General features: G+C 34.7%; 1 protein-coding gene across 15 annotated transcripts in view; it reads right to left on the minus strand.

The window, feature by feature from the left end:
- Positions 1 to 22,649, minus strand: part of MPDZ (multiple PDZ domain crumbs cell polarity complex component) — a 161,222-nt gene that overhangs the window by 65,895 nt on the left and 72,678 nt on the right. For 8 of the 15 annotated variants that reach the window (XM_072841356.1, XM_072841359.1, XM_072841368.1 and 5 more), the window contains 10 exons: positions 22,396 to 22,485; positions 20,705 to 20,814; positions 18,157 to 18,303; positions 17,103 to 17,267; positions 15,945 to 16,130; positions 14,585 to 14,794; positions 12,790 to 12,906; positions 10,341 to 10,508; positions 2,774 to 3,058; positions 2,390 to 2,513 (listed from right to left, as the gene is read on the minus strand). In XM_072841356.1, the coding sequence (XP_072697457.1) occupies positions 2,390 to 2,513; positions 2,774 to 3,058; positions 10,341 to 10,508; positions 12,790 to 12,906; positions 14,585 to 14,794; positions 15,945 to 16,130; positions 17,103 to 17,267; positions 18,157 to 18,303; positions 20,705 to 20,814; positions 22,396 to 22,485 (1,602 nt within the window). The remainder of the gene's footprint in view (positions 1 to 2,389; positions 2,514 to 2,773; positions 3,059 to 10,340; positions 10,509 to 12,789; positions 12,907 to 14,584; positions 14,795 to 15,944; positions 16,131 to 17,102; positions 17,268 to 18,156; positions 18,304 to 20,704; positions 20,815 to 22,395; positions 22,486 to 22,649) is intronic. The other 7 variants (XM_072841369.1, XM_072841367.1, XM_072841363.1 and 4 more) reach the window with 3 other exon arrangements.

Raw genomic sequence — 22,649 nt, forward strand, 5'->3', positions numbered from 1 at the left:
AATAAAACAGTCACAAAGGGACAAATTCTGTATTAGTTCACTTACCTGAGGTACTTAGAAGAGTCAAGGTTTAGAGAGAGAGAGAGGGAGTAGAATGGTACCTCAAACCATGACTCTCACATGGGTCTCCCAACTGCTTCCAAAATAATTTACCAGCCTATGCCAGAATGATCTTTAAGTCCAATCTGATCCTGCCCCTCTTTGGCCGTTAGCAACAACTGCTGATAGTAACCTATGGCAGGAGGGCGTTAAGACAGAAGTCCTGTGTCCTACACACAAACTTCTCCAGCAACTGTATCCCACCTACCATTCCTTTAGCATCAGTTCTCGCTTTGCCCACTGTCACATCTCACTTCATCCATACCACACAAATACCAGTAATTTGTTTCACATTTCTCTGCCTCAGCTCTAGCAGCTTCCGTTTTTTCCCAATTATGTGATTTAAAAAATCTCCTTCTTGAAATCTTTCTAAACTCCACACTCAAGGTAGGGATCAGCTATTCCCTCCTTTATGCCTTCAATGTTCTTTCTATGAATGTCTAGCATAGCACCTACAATATTTTAAGGTATTTAGAATATGATATGTCAATTTGCTTACTCTCTTAAAGTCATGTTCCTTGAGGAAAGTGATTATATTGTGGTGTCTGCAGGGTGACTAGAATATAGAAAACAATAAATGTTTGATAGTTGAAAAAATAAATACACTAGAATAGGGATTTTCATATGTGCTTTGCAAAATCTCTGCCTTATAACAGGTCAAAAAAATGGGTTCCATACCCAATTAAATGTAAGAAATGCTGCATTCTATAACTTCTTAGAAATCTAAAATGCACATCTGAATACCCAAGATAGGGACACCTGGATGCCTCAGAGACTGAGCCTCTGCCTTTGGCTCAGGTCGTGATCCCAGGGTCCTGGGATCAAGTCCCACGTCGAGCTCCCCGCAGGGAGCCTGCTTCTCCCTCTGCATGTGTCTCTGCCTTTCTCTGTGTGTCTCTCATGAATAAATAAAAATATTTTTTAAAAAGTTATTTAAAAATAAATAAAAATGAATACCCAAGATACTTAGAAGTAATGCAACCAAAAACCTGTCCCCTTAAGTGTATCACATTCCCAACTTCTAAACTTGTAGCCCATTTATAACTCCTATTAACATCCAGTAGAACTAGAATTCAAAGTAGCATGCTTTCAGAATCACTGCATTAACAGATCAAATATTTCTAACATGTTTAGATATCTAAAATATCTGTCTCATAATCAACAAATTATAGAAAATTTTACAGCTTAAGTTCTATATTGCTCTATTAAATGTAACATGTTAAGAAATATTAAAGCTAAGTAAAAATTCTCTGCTATAATTCTCCACTTAGCTGCTGTTAGTAGTACCCAGTTGCCACCAAATGGCACAACATTTAGAAGGAGACAGAGACTAGAATTCTACTCACCAAGTAAGTACTGTTAGACTACACTGCCAAGTCTCAAATTTAACAAGGAAACAAGACTCTGCCATAAGATATCAATGCAAAGGGCACTGCTTGGTTACATGATAGAAGGAACAGGATCTCTGATATAGAACTAAACAGTGTCTTGGGCTGCAACTGGGCATCCAGAGGAACTAATTTATGATCCTATTTATCAGTACAAGCACTAGGGACAGAGCAGAGTCATTAAAGTGAAAGAATAAATGTGCTCTGCCTCCATCTAGTTTTAGCTATTGTAATTAGGATTTTGTTTCTACAGGACATCTTCTTTGCCCAAGTCAGTAGGTTTTTTTTTTGTTTTGTTTTGTTTTGTTTTTTTTTTTTTTTTTTAGTCAGTAGGTTTTGTGATTATTAACCAGCCTCAACCCTTTATGGGTAAAAGAAGAAAAAAAAATCCTGCCACCTGGGAAGAAATATTGAATAACTGCATTTATAGTCTGGTGGTGGCACACCTGGCTGTCTTTTTAGTCTTTATTTCAGTGAATGAGAGAAATTAAATACAAACTGACTTACACACAACTGGTAACATTCAAAAAAAACTAATAATTTACTTTTTCAAAGAATTTGAAATTCCAAATTGCTGACTTTTCATTTTCTACGAATTCCTTTTCTGATTTGCTGTTTCATATACAAACAATTCATATATCTTTTACTTGAATGTGAATGAGGCTCATGAATACTTTTAAATAATTAAGAGAGTGAAGATTTAAGCTAGTCTGAAGTCAACAAACCTGTTAACCATTTCAGGAAAAATAAAGAATACATAAAAAGAGAAACCAGAAAAACTACAGGAACACTTACAACATCTATTTTATTGCCTACAGTCAACAATGCTGCAACCACGGTCAGTATTTCATCTCTGGCAAGGGAATTGAGAGGGAGGATATATATGGAAAGGAAGAACTTACCTAGGCTAGAATTGCCTTTTGCTATAGTAATAGTCCTCTCAAACATTTCTTTGGATAGGTTTTGAAGCATGACACACTCACCAGTTGAGGTCAGAGAGCTCTGTTGAATTAAGAACTCGGAGCCCTGACAGAAAAATAAATAAATAAGTCACATGGAAAAGAAAACAAGACTTTGGAGTATGATTTCAACATCACCCATATTCTCTAACTGGTTGTGCCTTCTTCGGCAGGAAACTATAACCAAAATAAGTTCATAGGTTGGGTTCTGAAAATCTCAGCGTCAAGAGAGTACTTGCTCCAAATGCAGGGGTCAGCCAGAGTACTCCAAGGTGTCACTGATTCCAATCTCATCACAGTACACAATACATATCTTTACAATATTACCTTTCCAGTTGAATCAGGCAGCACGGGAGAAATAAGTTCTGCACTCGATATAATTTCATTTGGTAGATGAGATTCAGCCCATGTTCTTGTGTTTTCACATTTGTATTGCTGTTCAATAGCATTTGCAGGTGTATAATCATTTACAGTAAAGCCAGAGGCAGGAGCCATGCTCAAGTCTACTGAAGACGGACTCTCATCCTGTCTTTGTAGGAGATTCTGGGTGTACAGTTCCTCCAAGGACATGTGCAGATCAAGTACTGGATCTGAAGAATTTTCAGTGACATCCTGATGATTAAGGAACAAAAATATTTTATTTTATTTTTTAAGATTTTATCTATTTATTCATGAGAGACACAGAGAGAGAGAGAGAGAGAGAGGCAGAGACACAGGCAGAGGGAGAAGCAGGCTCCAAGCAGGGAGCCTGACGTGGGACTCGATCTTGGGTCTCCAGGATCAGGCCCTGGGCTGAAGGTGGCGCTAAACCACTGAGCCACCCAGGCTGCCCTGGAACAAAAATATTTTAAATCATGGCCAGAGTTACATCAATGTATTTTATAAGACCATTTCTTAATAACTAGTGAAAAACAAAACACAATATAATCATTCATTACTCAAGAAGCATTAGCAAACGTACAAATTCTTCTCTTACATGACATTCTGTGTATCTTTATTTTTATAAATGCTTTTGAATACATTTCCTGCAGACCACGTAGGTCATGCTCAATAAGTTATGTTGTACTATATACTGCACATGAGCTTATTTATATAAAATATTCTATTCGCAAATAAAATTATAGTTTAATCCACATAGGAAAGTAACTTGTGTTTTCAAATCTTATTTAAGCGGTAGTTCATTTTTAGTCAATATAAAGTTTCTATAGAAGTTCAAGAGCAAAAGGAGAATACTGATTCTGATTTACAAGAATCTCCAAGGAAAAAATATTTTGATAGGCATTTATAGGTATTTATGGAGAAGAACAGAAAGCTATGTCATTCAAATTATTATAGGAAAAATTTTCATAAATATTCTACATGATATACAAAGAGAGTACTAAGAAGATGTGTAACAAGGTGTAGGCTCTAACCTAGGCTCTCTTATTGACAATCTACACATCACAACAGAACCTCTGTTGACCTTATATTTATTTTCTAAAATTCATGAAACTAGGGGATCCCTGGGTGGCTTAGAGGTTTAGTGCCTGCCTTCGGTCCAGGGCCTGATCCTGGAGTCCTGGGATCAAGTCCCGCATCAGGCTCCCTGATTGGAGCCTGCTTATCCAACTCTGCCTGTGTCTCTGCCTCTCTCTTTCTCTCTCTCTCTCTGTGTCTCTCATGAATAAAAAAATAAATCTTTAAAAAGATATTCATGAAACTCTAAAATTCTACAGTTCAACACATATGTATGCATCTATTTGCAACAGATATATTGTATCACTTATGTGCTTTGAGCAAGCAGTTGCCCCATGCAGTGCTATTGAATAAACATATCAATTTTCCCTACAATTCTCTTATTAATATTTTAAAGTATAAAAGTAGTATATGAATATATTATCATTAGAAAAGACTCAAGCCATGTAGATATATATGCGTGTGCATACAGAGCACAGTATGAAAGCCCTCTCTTATGGCTCCTACTTTCATTATTTCCCTGGTAGGAATAGCTGGAATCAGCTAAATGTCTGTCAGAATTGTTTACTCATTTGCATAATCAATGTGTACAAGTACACAAGCGCACTCACATATACAGGCATTACACATTTTTACAACTAACCCAAACCATTAATTAAGTAGAATGTTTTTACTTTCTTTGTTGAAGTATCTCTATCTCTGGACACAAGAGATTTCTATGCTAGTAAATAAATACCAGCTTCTATCTTCTTATAACCACAAAACTATTCCTAAGTATGAAAGGCACTAGAGTGCAGGTTCAAAGGTGCTCACCCCACCACTAGTTATACTGTGTCTTAGTCCCCTCATCTATTAATTGGGGAACACAAAAGGACCCATCTAGTTCAGGACTATTGGGAGGACAGATAGAGTTAATACCACACTAATAACATGTCTGACTTAATAGAAAATGCCCAACAGTTAACCATTACTGTTATTTTTATTACATATCTTCATGCATGTGAGAAAATTTATTTAGTATAAACTAGAACTGTGGGCCAAGTGATATGCACATTTAAAATGTTGGTACATACTGCCACATAGTCTTCCAATATTCTCTCACAAAGATATGAGACTACCTATAAACTCATCTTGCCAACCCTAAAATTAGTTTGGTAATTTGAGCTGAAAGAAACAGATTCTAAATAAATATAAAATTTAGTATTTACCATGCATGTCTCTGATGATTAATGAGAACATCCTATTTGTATATTTCCTGTCAACATTCCCTTTATATATTTTATTCTATCCAACTCCTCATCAGGAGGTTCCCACTTGTTTCTATCATTGAAATACTCTGTGGATAAAGTCTGTGACACATACCACAAGTATTTCTCCAGCCTGTTACCTCTCTCTTCAGTTTATAAATGTTATATAGATATTTATGAGAACGTAAATTCTTTATGTAATTCTTTATTAAATTATTTGTGTAATCAAACTTGTCAAAATTTTTTGTGCTACTTTCAAAAGTAGTTTTCCCCCTGTAAGATGTTCGAAAATAACTCTGTAATTTTCCAGTGCCACTTGGTACCTAAACTGAAGTCCTGTAAAAATCCACATTAATATGTGCCTCTACTTGATATATTCTTGTTCTCAGGAACAAAAACATACAGAGGAAACTAGGGGATCCCTGGGTGGCTCTCAAAGTGAGAGATGAGTTTTTTTGTTTTTTTTTGCTTAAGAAATCCTTTCACACAAAGTAAGTGAAATGCTTTCTAGTATTTATTTTGTTTTATAAATGCCTTCTTTTTAGATTCATTTCTAACTTCTAGAACTGATTTCACGATGTGTTGTGAGATATGAATCTTATTCTATTTTTTCTAAAACACTAATCAATTTTTCCAACACAGTTAATTACATTCCTTTTATTAGCATACATGGATTCTTTCTGGAATCATCAAATATTCCTGGTAGAAAGAACTGAGGCAAGTGAGAATACTGTACAATCAAGTAACATCTTTAGCCTCTTCAGGAACAATGACAGGAAACCATCACCTCCTCATTGCTGGAACCTAAACAATAACCTGTTGGCCCATTCACCCAACTTTGATGATTTTGTTATAATGAAAAATAATAATGTACTTACTACAGAATTAGCTTCTGTATTACTAAATTAATTATAATATTTAGCAGGGTATCATCTTCCCCAGGCCTCAAATAAAGATAACAATTAAAACTGCTTTTCATCACAAAAAGAGGTCAAGTTGCCCTTGTTAGCTAGGGTTTACTATAAACCGTGTGACAGAAATTTCCATGCATTATTCATAAAGGAGTTAACACAGACACATAGAAAAGAAAGAGCTAATCAACACAGCAGACAACAGACGCCTACTTCAGAAACGTTTCTGGTTGCTGAACAACCAACGGAGTTTTATTTTTAAAAGTCTTATGGATCTAAAAGAAAAGCAGTTCTTCCCCTGTAAGATATTCGAAAATAACTCCATAATTTTCCAGTGCAACTTGGTACCTAAACTGAAGTCCTGTAAAAATCCACATTAATATGTGCCTCTACTTGATATATTCTTGTTCTCAGGAACAAAATGAGAGACAGGTTAAATAAAAATGTCAAATACACTTGAAAAGAGCTGTTTAAGGGTGATGAATAAGTTACGGTCATACCTGGGCACACTATTTACTCAGATAATTAATTTATATAGACTAGCTAAGTACTGAAACATTCACTGGACACAACCTGATTTTCCTCAATTAGCAGTCTACTACAGAAATCCTTCTGTACTGTGGGAAAATATACCAAAAGCATAGCCACTCAAATTACCATCATTCTCTCACTTTAAGAAAAGGTATGGTGCTTCCTTTATTGTTTGTACACTGACACTACTGAGCAAGAAAGTGACTTCTTTTAAATACTTTGAGAGCTTGCAGTGTTGTCACTAAGACTTTCACAATCACTCTCATCATCTTGACTAGAGTGATTTAATTAGCTTTTGATATAAGAAAAAAAGAAAGAAAGACAGGAAAAACAAACACTTTAAGCATGGGTGTGAAGACAGCAATACTGATGCTATAAAATGACACTATGTGGTGATCTACAGGAATAGGTAGAATTTTTTTTTTAAGATTTTATTTATTTATTCATGAGAGACACATAGAGAGAGGCAGAGACACAGGCAGAGGGAGAAGCCGGCTCCATGCAGGGAGCCCGACATGGGACTTGATCTAAGGACCCCAGGATCACGCCCTGAGCCAAAGGCAGACACTCAACCACGGAGCCACAGAGGCATCCCTTTTTTAAAAAATCATGGGATCCATTAGCTGTGTTTTGTCTGCAAGGTGCAAAGAGGGGCTTCTAATTTGACCAACACCAAATTCAACCTGTACTGGAATCAATAACATTTCCTAGTGGGACCAATATGAGGAATAAAGGACATGAATCAAACGTATCATTTCATTCCTAGAGCAAGAATAAGTGTGCATGTACAGTGGAGGGTGGGGCATGGGAGTGTGGATAAGGAACAGAAGGGGAGATGCATACATAATTATTTAATCTTTACTGGGTATATTTGAAAATCCAAAACAGGAAAAAATTAGTGAAAGCATCTTTCTCCCCAAAACCATAGTGAGCTTCTAAACGAAAGTCTACAAGCATTTAAGTTTAGAAAACAATTTTTTCTGCATTTTGTTCTGTCCTTAACGATGACACAGAAAAGGGGATAAAAAGAAGAAAATTTAAACCTCTTACAATGGGAAAACCCACTGGGTTTTTGTCTTTAAAATTCACACCTTAAGGGCTTGTCTCTATTAGTTCAAATGCCATAGAAGTAGCTCTACAGTATTTTTCAGATTCTTGAGTAAGAGTTATTTCCCATAAATGATGATTAATCAAATTAAGTGAACACTACTCCTTTAAAAAATCAGAATAGGCTCCAAGACAGGAGAATTTTGGACAAAGGAGTTCCAACCTATGCCTATGAACCTTTGGTATCTCAGCTGCTGTCAGGCCTCCCTCCTATGATGAGTCCCTACTCTGAGTGATCAGTTCTCACAACTTCTAGTAGCATACCTGACCAAGGTCAAAGACTTCTTGTCAGGGTAAGAAGAAAGGTAAAATTATTTGTGCATTTTTAGCCACCAAGATTTACATATCTAGCAAAGTCATAAGCCTGAGGAATCACTGGAATCTCCACACTCTATTTTACACTTCTTTCAAATCAGTACAGAGCCTTCTCTGTCTTAAATATCATACACTCTAAGATTTTATGATACCTATTAAAGGGTTCTAAAGTGAGCTCATCTTAAGAAAAAATGGCCAGAAAAAAAGAACAGAAAAATGGCCAGTTCTAAATTCCATAGCAAATTGCCATTCTGACTTTTTAAAATAAACTTAGTGCAAAGAAACAGGAAGATGAATACATCATCTAATTTACTTACATACAATTTTCTAGTAAATATCTTGATACTATTTAGAGGCCACAAAATGAAAACAAAAATAAAAAACAGTGTTGCAGAGATTTACCACGATGCAGGAACAGTCCTACTTTCTAAGAAAACTGAAAGCACACAGGAGTTTCACAATGTGTTTTAAAACATCCTCATTAATGTCTTCTTTGTTGTTTTGTAGTTTAAATATTTCAGTTGATAGGCCAGCTTGCCAAAATCTGCTCCAACAAAAGAGTAAACTGCTTACGGAAAAAAAAAAAAAAAAAAAAGGAGGCAAATAGACTTCAGTAAGCCAATATGCTGTGCTACATACAGCCAGCATTTGCCCTGTAAAATATATGCTTCTCAGTATGCAGATTGTGTAATCCCTTTAAGTAACAATTACTAAGTTAAACAATGCAATCTGTCCCACTGGCAAGAAGAAGTGTGCTATGCTATGGATTAGGAGAGTCCATTAGGAGATGAACTCAGCTTCCAGCCCTGAGGCCAGTAAAGACTGAACACATTCCAGATAGGATGCAGGCACACAGACAGTCTCAGGTGTGGTGAGAGAGAAGCAGCTGCTCCATTCAAGATTATACCTTGCAAACCAATTCAAGGAGATTTCCCAAAATCATTTGCAAGGATAACAGGTGCACCTTGAACATAAAAGAAAATGCTTTGAAAATGTTCTGACCGAAAAATCACTTGTTAATCAGGAAAGAAGGAAAACTGTGCTAGACCTGTAAAAATTCTATTTTCCATCTTATTAAAGATACAAATATACCTCCCACTGAATTTAATTTATATGGAAAATATGTATTTCATATATTTAAGAAAGCTACTGTCCAATCTTTTTATCTTGATTTTTAATGTTCATTTATGGTATGTTTCCAACATGGAAGAATAAGGAAATTATATTCATACAGGAACACTTTGCCCAAGTATAATAGATATTAACATTTCGCCATATTTTCTTCAATCCCTTTTTCCTCTGAAGAGGGCACAATGTATTACACATACAACTGAATTCCTACACTTCCTTCTTTCACAAAGAATACCTTCTTTCCTAAAGTTGAAAAATGTCATTCCTACATATCTTTAGTTTTTTTAATACACATACACACATACTCATAAAATACACTGAACTGTTTTGTGCATTTGTATTTTCATTTCTAGAAAACATAAAAACTCCAACAAATCAATAGGAAGATGGACAACACAATATAAAAATTGTCAAAAGATATGAAGAGGCCATTGACACAAGTGAAAACCAAAGGACTGGTATGTGAAACCGTGTCCAACCCCACTAAAAAGCAGAACTCCAAATGCATTAGTAAGATACCATTTCACGCCCAAAAGATTGGATAGGCTTTAAAATATTACTTATTAAACATTATAAAGTACATCACCAAAAAAATGAAGAAAGTTGGGGCATTTGTGCCAATAACGTATTTCAAAAGTATACATGGCACAGATATGTCAAATAATAACTAAACTCTTCATTCATATCCAGTGACTTAACCATACTTTGCCATTCACTCTGATTTCTATGTATTTTTGGCATCATTTTATATAAAAACATATGGCAGTATTAAATTTAACTTTCTAGTAAATATTAAATTAATGCAAGAAATATTTTACTATCCAACTGCATGAAAATCAATTTTAAAACCATTAAGAAAATAAAGTTCTTGTGATTTCTCTAAAGTAGACACAGCTAAAAACACAATTTGAGAAAAACATTTCATCAAAATTTTTCTATTTTGTAAATCTTACTCAAAGCTTTGAACTTTTTTATCATTCTGTACAAGAGAACCTAGATTTAAATATTACCTACCAGTCTAAAAGATGCTCAATCGACACTACCTAAATGAAATTACACTTTGATCTGATAATGAATCCGTAACTGGAAAAACATAATGCCTTTACCATGCTACTCCCACCATTCCCCATAAACAATGACCTCTAGAAAAATCAAACACAAGGCTTTCCCATAAATCAAATGGCAATTCCTTTGTACCTTGGGAGGAGAAGATGGAAGGGAGGGACCATAGTTCAGGCCATCGCTACAAGCACTGCCGTGAAGAGATAAAATAGATGCTTGAGTGGAGTAGATACTGTCATTATCAGGAGAGTACTGAGACTCAAATGTAGATTCATCTGCTAAGTCAGCCTCATTTGTGTCCACCTAGGAATAAAAACAATAATATCAGTCGGAAATTCTGGTTACATACATGACAAGTCTCCACTTGAGACTATAAAGCATCCTATTTCTTATAGACATCAGAGATTGACTAAGGCAACAGAATGAGGGCAAACTGGTGCCCACATAGTTATTTATTCTATCAATAAATGGACTAAGGTAACAATTAACAAAGGGCCTGGATTGGTTCTAAGTTTAAGTGGATTATGAATTAAGGAAAATATTTCCTTTTCCCAGTTCACAGTGTTTTTTAATATCACTTGCCCAACTCCTAGAATTTTATAATAAAATGGATGAGGTCAACACTTCTCCTATTCAACTAAAATAAACTATCATTCAACAAGGCTGTTATTTTTTTTTTAATTTTTTTTTTTTAAGTAGGCTCCACACCTGCACGGAGCCCAATGTGGGACTTGACTCATGACCCTGAGATCAAGACGTGAGCTAAGATCAAGAGTCACACTTAATGATTGAGCCAAACAGGCACCCTTATTTTAAGTTATTTTCAACTAGATTTTAAAACCATTCAAGGTACAGATTCTGAACTTGTTGGTGATCTTGAGAAACCAAAAAGATTATCTGTGATTTCATATTGAAATAAAAGCCCTAGTTCTGGTTATGGGGAAGCTATAAAGTTGTAAACTTCTATTGTTGGAAAACTCATTCATATAAAGTAGGAAATCTCACTATATATTATCTAAAACTCCTATTTCTATCTTCTGTGGCAGAACCAAGTGAAAGAATCAACTCATGATCAGCTTAAAGTTCTATTTACAATTCACTCACAGTTATGCCCCAGAATAGATAGAACATTAATACTACCCTTCTCTGCTATTATCAGCATTTTCTATCTTGATGGCAAAATCCCATGTGTTTTTCTTTTTTTGTGGTTTCAACTAACATGTTTTGCCAGGAGAAGAATTATGACCTTATACCAGGTCATATTCTTATATAAACATGGTAAGAATACAGGTATGCCACTTTCAAGTGACTTTCTTTCTCTGATAACATATGTTAATTTTGTGTTCAAATTTACTAGTGAACTACTTTGTAGAGGTTTACCCTTCGCAAATGTTCATCATGTACAACAATCGAGATAGTAAATATTTCACATCACTATCAAGATAGATGGCATTAACTAAGCCATTGTGGATTGTTGATTATATTGTAATGTGATATTACTGTATTTATTATAACATACACCAAAACTTTCTAAAAGGCAATTTCAAGAGCTGGTTAACTGAAAAATAGTAACAAGAACTGTCTCCCAAAAATAAGGATTATCAAAATCAAAAAATAATTCATACTCTGTTCTAAAGCAAAATGTACACAGCTGGTTATAAATATATAATGGAGAATGCCATGGGTTTTAAACCACATTCTATTCTGATACACTGAAACAAATACTTAAAAAGCAGGGCATATTCCTTAAACTGGGCAACATTTGCCCAAAAGGGAAATTAGGTCAGGAACTTGGCTTTAATAGGAGTAATGGAATAGGATGTACAATTTGTTATATTTATGGTGTATAAATGCCACATGTTTATTCCTATCTGGTGTTTAGCTTTATATCTCAATTATTGCTACAGTATTGTCTCCTCTCCCAGACAGGTTCTTAGAAACAAGTTTCACAGAATTATTCATCAAAGTGGCCTCCAGTGGTCCATGAATATATTAATTCCAACAAATGGTTTCATATAGGTCAAGTAAAAATAAAAGTTTAATTTAAAATTTTGTAGTAAATCAGTGATGTTTATTACATTTTGTAATTACAGAAAACATGGGTTTTGACTACTTTGGAGGATTCTGTGTTCTTAATAACTGAATCAATTTATGTGATTTTCAGATTATTTATATCAAATGGAAAAAATATACTTTTTACCTCATTCAAAGGTAGCCAAAACGACCAATTAACTGTAAGAAGTTAAATAATGACTAGAAATGGCCCAAGTATGAAATGAGAGCAAACAAGTGCTTTAACAACTTTTGGTATAATGTAAAGATTAATTCTACTAGTTGGCAGAATGCATTGCTAACTGACTTTCTTCCCTAAATCCAACAAATAGTTTTCACATATGTTGTTTTTCTTCCTATTTTGAACTATGAGAACCATTAGAGTTGAAATGAAAATGTTTGGTTTCCCAAAACAGAATAAGCAAAGAGTACATAGTAAGATTGTAGAGTACTTTGAAAGGCAAAAAAAAAAAAAAAAAAAAAAGACACATAAGATTTCTGAAAGAAGACCTGATACACTGAGGCCACTAACCAGAGCCAAGTCAGCCCTGAAGAGGGCTCTGTCAGCCGGCCCTTCCTCCTCGCAAGAGTGTCGTGGGTGGAGAAAGGAATCCTCCTTAGCAGAAACATACCCTTCTTCTGGTGACAGCTGCAGGGAGAAGGAGGCTCAGTGTTTGAGGATGAGGATGAAAGAGAACAGCAAAAAGGGAAGGAAGGAAAGGTGGGGGGGGCGGGGGGAGGATGGAAGAGGACAGGGAAGGAGAGGAGACGGAAGAAATGAGAAAGTTTTCAAATGACAACCTGTGACTTAGAATGATGTACATGAAATTTGATAAATATTAATATTTAATGTTTTTATTTAAGATATAACAAGGACATTCTTCTAATACCAATACATCATCTGTTAGATGAGAGCCCCTTCTATTTTTTCATTCTTCTTATAGAATATCATCAAAATCGATAATTTTTTATGTTATTATAATTTTCTGGTCAGTTTTATCTGCCAAATATTCTGGCTAAACAATGACTTCTTAATATAAAAACTAGTAAGGTGCCTTTTAGGTGTTAAGATATAAAAGAAGTTGCAGGAAAAAAATATTAAAAAGGAAGGATCAATTTCTGTCATCCCTTACTAGAATATTATTTTAAAGAATGTGATTTACTTGACAAGGAATGTCAGAGAACCCAACAGTGAAGTCTCTCAATAAAGCATAGCTTAAAAAACATAAAGAAAAAAATAAAAACCCTCTATATGTACAGAATCTAAATTACAGTCCTAATCTATTATATTGCAACCTTGATCGCACTGACAGAAAACCTAACATATTTATTCCAATTTCAAATTAAATCGCCTAAAATAGATTGTCTTCCCTACATCACCCTGTATTAGCAACACATGTAAAAGTTCCCTCCTTTCCTGTTTTCATAAATATATTTTCATAGGTTTCCAAAGATCTTTGTGGAATAGAAGGCCATGAAAAATTTAATTAACATTGCAAATATATTAACAAAGCTTACTATTTGAACAAATTCTTTCATAAAGTCAACAAATTGTTATTGGATGTTTATGCAAATGTACCGATGTGTCTGTGTTTTCTTAAAAAAAGGTGTATTTGCCCTTCAACTTAAAAATATATTTATACCTTGAAAAAGTCCCACAAACATTGAGAATGCCCCTAATATTTACCTGCAATTCAGTGCTATGCTGTAATCAATATACCTAAGAAACAAACTGACATTATGTAGCATGAACTGATTGTTTTAACTACTACACTAGTCAATGACAGGAAGGCTATTCTCTCCAGGAGAAGAGCCACAAGCTGATGAACCCACTGCAAAAGGTTTATAATTTCTTGCTCTGCAGTCATTAGACAAGAAATGTGTTGAAATCAATAGAATGCAGGATCTTACACCACATTGACAGAGATTCTACTTTATTTTACTCTATTTGAAGATTCTACTGTTAGCTGTTAATGCTATTAATTTCTCTAATACCCCACTATATTTGGTATAGTAAGGCATATTTCCTTCAAAATATTCGATTCAATACTCATCATGATTTTATTATCCAATAAAAAAGATCAAAAGTGTACTACAAATCCATAATATAAAGTTAAATATTTATTTCTGAATTTTGTGTTTTCTCTCCTTTATTCTTTTAAAAAATATTACTCAAAATTACATCTTTACCCACATACAGTCAACAACCATATTGCTGAAAACTGAAGTCATGATTCACTCGTGAAAACCACTTCTGAAACTAAAAGTCAGCCTAAAAGCCATTTTTTTTTTTACAAATTTAAGATCGATAAGATCAGAATTCTTACAGGTAAAGGTTTAGCAACTCCAATTCTCACAGTTCCCGATGGCGCACCCTTCAGTGCCTGCACAGCTTCTTCGAGACTGCTGTTCTCCAGGTTAACATCATTGACAAACATCAGTCTGTCTCCAGGAAGAAGCCTACCGTCCTTTTCAGCAATGCCACCAGGCACCAAAGAACGAATTACAATCACAGTGCTTGTTGGATCAATAGGATCCTGACAGAATGAGAAAGGGGGAAAAAAAAAAAAGAAGCTAGCTCCTTTTTATTGAAAATATGTTTTTATAGATTGCCACTGAATTATAATGGATGTGTAACTGTTTCTAAGGCCTGAAAAAAGAATTTTCATGCAACACTTCTAACGAATTACCTAGATAAAGGCTGTTTCCATTTTGACGAGTTTTGGGAGAGTTTCCCTAAAGGATGGTATCCTAAAGTATGAAGTTGTTTCTGAGAAGACCACTTCAACTGTACAGATCACTATAAAATTATAATTTTAAATTGTCCAATCTTCTGTTTTCTGAGGCTAGACATCAGATACAGGAATTATTAACAGTGTTTGTTAAATAGGATGTTACCGTTGTGGAACATCAGTAGATGTGAGTGTACTAAAGGTCAGGCCTATTTTTTTTGAAATGAAAAGATATAGAAAGAGTCCATACAGCATGCGACGATGCAGTGTTTTCAGATGCACAGCAACCTTAATATTAGAACAGGGGCTCCACAATCAAGCCCTACAAAGAATACAACTCCCGGGAGTCATTGGAGATGGCTCTCTGGTTCAGTATTAATTAATGAGGAGCAACAGCTGGGCTCTTTCACAGAAGCATAAGCATTTCCTCCGTTACTCAGCATAGAACACAATGCAGGGTAAGGATGCCACACTTGACCACTTTAAGCTTCTTCATAAATTTAGTCATTTAGTCAAATGACAAGAATCCATATTCAATTAGAACTCTCATTCACTACAGACAAAAGAAATAAGTATTTGATACTTTAGTCTTACCACTGAAATATGAACTATCAATTATGAGCATGGAAATACAAATAATGTAGACATAGTACCCCCAAAAAATGTGACATACTCCCCCCAAAAAACTGTATTTCTATGATATTCCTACATGTATTTTGTATGTTCTTCAAATTTTCAAGAGCTGAAATCTAGAAGAGCTCTATGAATTCAGTGTTAAAAGAAACCTTTCATGATAAATGAATCATATAAATTATTATTTTAGAAGATTCGCTAGGAACAAGGAAATGTCTTTGATAACTCTAAAATATTAACTGCTTTTTCTCTTATCTACAATATACCTTGAGTATACATTATCTTTTTTAAAAAAAAATTGTTAAAAATAAGATATATTTACCTGGTAATCTAAAATGCTAAAACCAAGTCCTTTGTTCCCTTTCTCCAACTCGATGTGTTGAACATCAACCTCCCACATGGCCAAAGGTCCTTGAACCTCCTCCGCATTCTGACTCACATCAGTCATCGCCAGCACAGGATCCTCAGTCTCTGAGGACCCAATGAACTCGCCTAGATCTACATGAGGCTGAGGAACAGACCAGACAGCTCTTATTTCAGAGGCACTAGATTAGCAGACATATACCAACACCACAAGAAAAAGGGAGAGTCCCAGCATCTGTCCAAACAAGCCACTCACAAATAAGAATAGCAACAGCTTACCATGAAACTTTTACAAATTAAGGTAGTAATTACTGAAGGTTGTTAAAGAGACAGAAATACCTAACATGGAACAGACATTAAAAATGTATGGTTCAAAGATCTATAAAAATACACAATGGTTACATCTCAGCAGCATGACTCTGGGTAGTTTTGATGGTGTCTGAATCACCTCTGTAGTGAGAAAAAAAAATGTAAACCTACTTTGATATTAAAGAAAAAATTCTTATAAATAACAATTCAAGAGGAAATGGCTATCTGTAAAAGTTTGTACTCTCTGCAAACAAAGGTTCTAAAATGTTGTAACCCATGCACATGATTATTTCATTAATAAATTAGCATGCACATTAGCAAGATAAGATTTGAAGTCAGATTGGTCTGGGCTTAAAGACTGTGTCTGTGATTTCTTACCTGTGTTGCCTTGAAAATGGGAGGCCTGGATGTCACAGAATATTATCTGACATGCAGTATAATGAGCTCAAATTTCTCATATTTAAAAAGTATAAAAATATTCAAATAAGACCTAAAGTCACAGTAAGGATGTATGCATATATTATATTATGTTCTTCTTTAAAGAACAGAACAATCTTCTGAAGACAGGCACTGTGATGCAGATTTTACAGAGAAGAAAGTGTGATTCAGAAAGATGAAATGACTTGCCCAAGGTCACAGAACTAGTGTCAAGTCTGATTCAAACGCATGTTTGTCTGATACCAAGGTCTTTCCTACAAGCCACTAATTTTGAGGAAATCGAATGCCAAATCAAAGAAAAAAAAGCTTAGAAATTTTAGATGCCATTTAGACTTTCCATTATTTATTCTGACTATTCTCAATCTGATACCTTTTCTGTCAGTTCAATATCACATAAGTCCAGACTATCCAATCCTGACTGGCTGGTGGGTGGCACAGTTCGTCGACAGCACACCATTGTCACTTCTATTGGCAGTTCTTTTAAAATATTCACCACATCTTGATGATTTTCCCCAAGCAAAGTTATGCCATTCACCTGTGCGAAAAGATAAGTTGCCCAAGGGAGAACATTTCATAACATGAGTACTCCTCTGAAACCAATATTTGATTAAATAAATATGAATTTTACTGTGGTGATTACCATAGTTCTGCTGTGCTCAGAACTAGTTACTTACAGTCGTATCATCTAAAACAACTTCAGAATTGTGTTGGAAATGCGCCTTCTAAGGGCCCACAGAAAAATCACTATCTTTCACCCCTGTTTCAAGTGCCAGCGTAATAGTTTGGAAAGGGAGAAGTAATAAAAAAAAGTACCCAGGGATGAAAGGAAAAGGAACAGAGTATTTTACAAATTGACATTTTATATCATTAAGTAAAAAAAAAATCAAAATGGAAAATGGCACATATTATAAGCCAGTATACTTTTAAAAGTGGGAGGAAACAATGTATCCAAATTTTCTTAGTTCTTCATTAAACATATCTGGAAAACTGCACTGTACCAAATATAATAGTAGTTACCTAATGAAGGGTGATAAGAACTGGCTGGATTAGCACAAGTAAGAGATTGTTCACAGTCTCTCTCTACGTTCTCTGTGATTCTAAAACATGTGAAAGTATTACCTGGTCTAAAAATTTAAAAAGTGTTTTAAATTGTTTAAAAGAAAGTTAGTACAGCTTTCTGGACTAAAACAAACAAACAAACAAAACACCCATCATGGAATTAGGTCTGAAGAATCAATCTACAGACAGTTATGAAATTTCTACTTTAGGTAGATTTTTACTTGCATATTTCTCTCAAGTACCCTTTGGAGGGGAAATTTAAAATAAGAACTTACTTATTATGCATATTATTATTACACATTAAGCCTCCTGCAGCCTTTTCAGAATTTTATTTAAGGGTATGGAAGAATGGCATAGCTCCTTACTTCCAACAGTTCATCTCCACTGAAAAGCTTCCCACTGTGTCCAACAGGACCTTCTGGTAGAACAGATCGGATAAAATGATGTCCCACTGTTGCTTCCAGACTTATCCCCAACCCGCTGTTCTCACTGAACTTGCTCACATGGGCAACCTGAAAGGAAAAAAATCATCATGAATCTAGGATTTTTTTCATTTTTTTTCTCATGTGTATATTTTATGTTCACTCTCCAAAAAGTCAACTTTCTCAAAAAAGCTTCAAAAACCTTTTCTGATAGAGCTGCAAAGCTCTGGAGCTTTGCCTCTGAAAAAAAGACTGATGTTCTATCAGTTTCATTAACCAACACAAATCCAGAGGAAGGAGCCAGGTGCCAGCACCCCAGATACCATGCAGTGCCTATAGATGTTAATAACAAATGGAGGGTAATCTAAACTACCACAGATGAAATCAAATGCCTGAGCTTGAACAACAGTATAGAAAAGACACATACTTAGCTCCTAACTTATGCGCTAAAACTTCATTACATAGATTATCGTGTGCTTCTCATAAACAACTCCAATGTCTATCCCTTTTTCCCAAATTAGGAAAATGAAATTTAAAGAGGGTTTCTTACCCAGGGTCACAGAGCTATAAAACAACTTTGACATTAGGAATGTCTGAGCCGAGGGCTCACATTCCTAATCTTATGCTGGTATCAATGGACAACACTGGTCTTCAGCCAAAGCTTAAAACAGGAGAACGAATTTCCATTTTCTACTGCTGCATTAAATAATGAAGGATGTTAGGAAATATCCCATTTTCACAAATAATCCAAAGATTATAATATTAAAATAAGAAGGTATACTAAAGATGATCTACTTCATCCCCTGTATTTTATAGTTCAGGAATCTGAGGGATAGTGTGACTAAGAAAAACAGTGCTTAATTAAAAAAGATCTCTTTAAAATCTTGCTAATATGTGTAGTTATTATCAGAAGCTACATCATTTCCATTTTGAAATCTACTGTGGATGAAATCCTCTCATTCCTTAAAACCCAATTTAAATATCACTTCACCTGAGCAGCCCTCCAAATCCTTCCCCAGTAATGTCCATCAATCCTTCTTCTACTATACCACTACTCTTAGGACCACATTTATGCTGTATAACTACATATCAAACAATTTAAAGTCAGATCTATCTTATTTTTGTTTGATGATGGCCAATAAACAGCTTAGTTCTTACTAGAGCACACTTTGCCCTTGACAGATTACTGGGAGTACCACCAAGAAACAGTGTGCACCAAAAGACAGTCAAAAGTTCATGGTCCTGGGTCTTACCTCTATGACAAAGTGATTCATTAAAAAGTGCCCTTCACTATTCAATTATCATCAAAGTAGTACAGTCTCAGGTATACATCCCAGCCATGTTAACCTTCCCCTCTTAGAAGGAATCTCTCAACTTTCTTTTCATGCTAAATTAACCATTGTGAAGCTGGACCTTATTGTATTCTTCCTCAACTTGAATAAAATGGAAACAACAGCTATACCATCCTGAGTATTTAAAAAAGATCATTGTCACAGGAAGATTAAATGCAACACTAAGAATACTGCTTTGCACAAAGTGCTCAATAAATGCTAGTTTTCATTATATGACATGTATTCTTTGATCTCTCCTAGAGTTGTTTGAATATTCTAAGCAATATGAAAAACTCTAGTTAACACAGTATTTTTCCTTTTGAAATAAATCCCTGAAATTTGCTGGTATACATCTAGATTGATCATTTGTGTCACCTTCGTTAACTCTGTTTTTAGGAGAGCAGGTCATAATTACTATATGAGATATGCAAACTGTTAATAAACATAAAATATTCACTATGGCATAAATGGTATGAATAGAGGATATAGAATTAAACCACTTAAGGAAAATAAATATATAAGGACAGAGTGGGAAAAATCTTCTTAGAATTTTATATAGGGACGTGTGAGTGAATCAGGGGTTGAGCATCTGCCTTTGATTCAGATCGTGATCCCGGGGTCCTGGGATTGAGTCTCGCATTGGGCTGCCTGCAGAGAGCCTGCTTCTCTTCCCTCTGCCTGTGCCTCTGCCTCTCTCTGTGTCTCTCATGAATAAGTACATAAAATCTTTTTTAAAAAAATTTTTAAAAAGAATTTTATATAGATCATAATGATTTTTATTTTATCTTTAAGTAAATTATGTTACTCTATTCTGGTTCTTTCTATAAATTTCCGATTCAAGAATAAAAAAAAACACTCCTTTCTTTTGTCTATATAATACATACTACTGCTCAAAATATTAAAATATTGATGAATTGCAAGTTCTAAAATTTTCATCTCATTTATTTCAGCTGCTTTGTTACCACTCAACTTTCTCCAACCTGAATTTTTTAATCAATGCATTGAATCAACCTGAATCAATGCATTTAGGTCTTCAAAATAGTCCTGGGCATTTGCCACTTCTCTAGTACTCTTTAGGAAGATCATCTTCATTTTTGTCATAAACTTCTTGTTCAAATAGAGTTACAAATTAGGAAGTTAGGGAAGCTAAGCCAACCTACCACTATTTCATAATTAATCCCCATAATCCTTTGCCACTTTGTCAGTAGGGCAGCTTCCTGTTGTTGTGCATCTTCTATGTCTTCTATCTCTGCTGACAATAATGGATACCCTGAAATAGTCAACACAATTAAGTTAGTGACAAACTACAAAAATTTCCATAATTTTACATTCTATTTCAGAGACATTGATCAGAACCTGTCTGTTGTGGCAAGTCTGACTCTTTACCTAGTTTCTCTACACATTTTTATTGAAGTATAACAGACAAACAATATCCTGCTGATTTCAGGTATGTATCATAGTAGTTCAATATTTTCATACATTATGATCCCCACAATTACCCTAGCTACCATTTGTCACCCTATCAGGTTATTAGATTATTATTGACTATAGTCCCCAAGCTATACAATGACAATAATTTTAACAACCAGAGTTTGTACCTCTTAATCCCCGTCACCTATTTTGCCTGTTTCCAAACACCTCCCTACTCTGGTATCCAACAGTTGTTTCCTGTATCTATGAGTCTGTTTAATTTCTTTTGTATGTTGTCTGAGGACCAGCACTAGGGTAGACACATAACAATCATTTAGAAGTTTTTTCTTAGTTTAAGAAAGAATCGGGGACTTCTGATCCTAAGTCTAGAGCCTCTTCCCCTCCTCCTCCCAAATGCATATTCACCAAAGCAAAGACATGATCTGGGTTTTTGAAGTGATCCTCCACACCCATCCCTACTTACTACCTCAAGTTTCAAGCTCTAAAACCTTTTTATTCTTTCCCACTACTCTTAGTTTAAATAATTAGCAATGCAATGGAATTAATACATATGAATCCTACAGATCACTCCTAGGATATTACTGCAAACACAAATATTCCTTTAAAATAATAAAATAAAGGTTTTCAGCAGGGAAAAAAACATTAATAATGAAGTAGATATTTTAAAGAACCACAGAGCTTCAATGTAACTATCTAGTGAAGGGCAGTATACACATGAAGGAAGATCAGTCTTGGACTCTGCTCAATGAATTTAACTTACCAAAGCACATAAATCAATGTGACAGATAAGGAAAGCACATAGCTCCCAGCCTAAACATGGCAGTATATTCTGACATAATTACATGTTAAAGCAATACTGCTCTAAAAAATGTTTAAATGGCTTGATGGAGCCTAGGTTCATAGTTAAGGAAATCTCAGAAAGGTTTAATAATTTCTCTATACAATTCCTTTCTAAATAACTTCCCATACTAAGATTTAGAATTTTTGAAAAATGGACAAGAAAAAGCCTCCCAAAACTGGCCAGTTTCATTCCCAAGAGCTTACAATTTAAAAAAGATTCTCAGGTTTATTTTAAAAATACTTTATAATCTTATTATTACTTGCTCAATAAGATATGGACATATTGACTGTACTGAAGTAAGCAGATTGACATAAAACCTTGTACCTAAGTGATTCCTAAAAGGTTCTGGTTTTAAAAATATGTAAGATAGAAAAACGTACAGCCAGAAAATATGCCAAGTGTAAATGAACTATTTAACTTACCAGAAAAATTAATCTCATCTATAAATAAAGACTGAAAAGTATCTCTCTTTCCTTTTTGATAGATTTCTTTTAAATAATATACTATCCATAGAGGCTTAATCACTTTTACAAAAGACATTCCTCTAAAAAACGAACAAACAATAAAGAACATAATAACCTGGCTCCAGGTGTTTACCTTCTTCTTCAATTGGTAATATGCTGGTGTTTCTACTCAAAGATGAAGAATCTTCATCTTTTTCATAATTTTCTTAAAGATAAGAATATTTTAGTAGTTACATCTATAGTATAATGAAGCACATGAAATTTTTCAAATCCCACTGTATTTATCTGACCCCCCAAGATGAGTGTTTTTGGTAGTTAAACTTTTCAATAACCACTTGTACTTAAAGGAAAGTTCTCCTATTAACATGA

This window comes from Canis lupus, chromosome 10, assembly GCF_048164855.1.
Source record: "Canis lupus baileyi chromosome 10, mCanLup2.hap1, whole genome shotgun sequence".
NCBI lineage: Eukaryota > Metazoa > Chordata > Mammalia > Carnivora > Canidae > Canis > Canis lupus.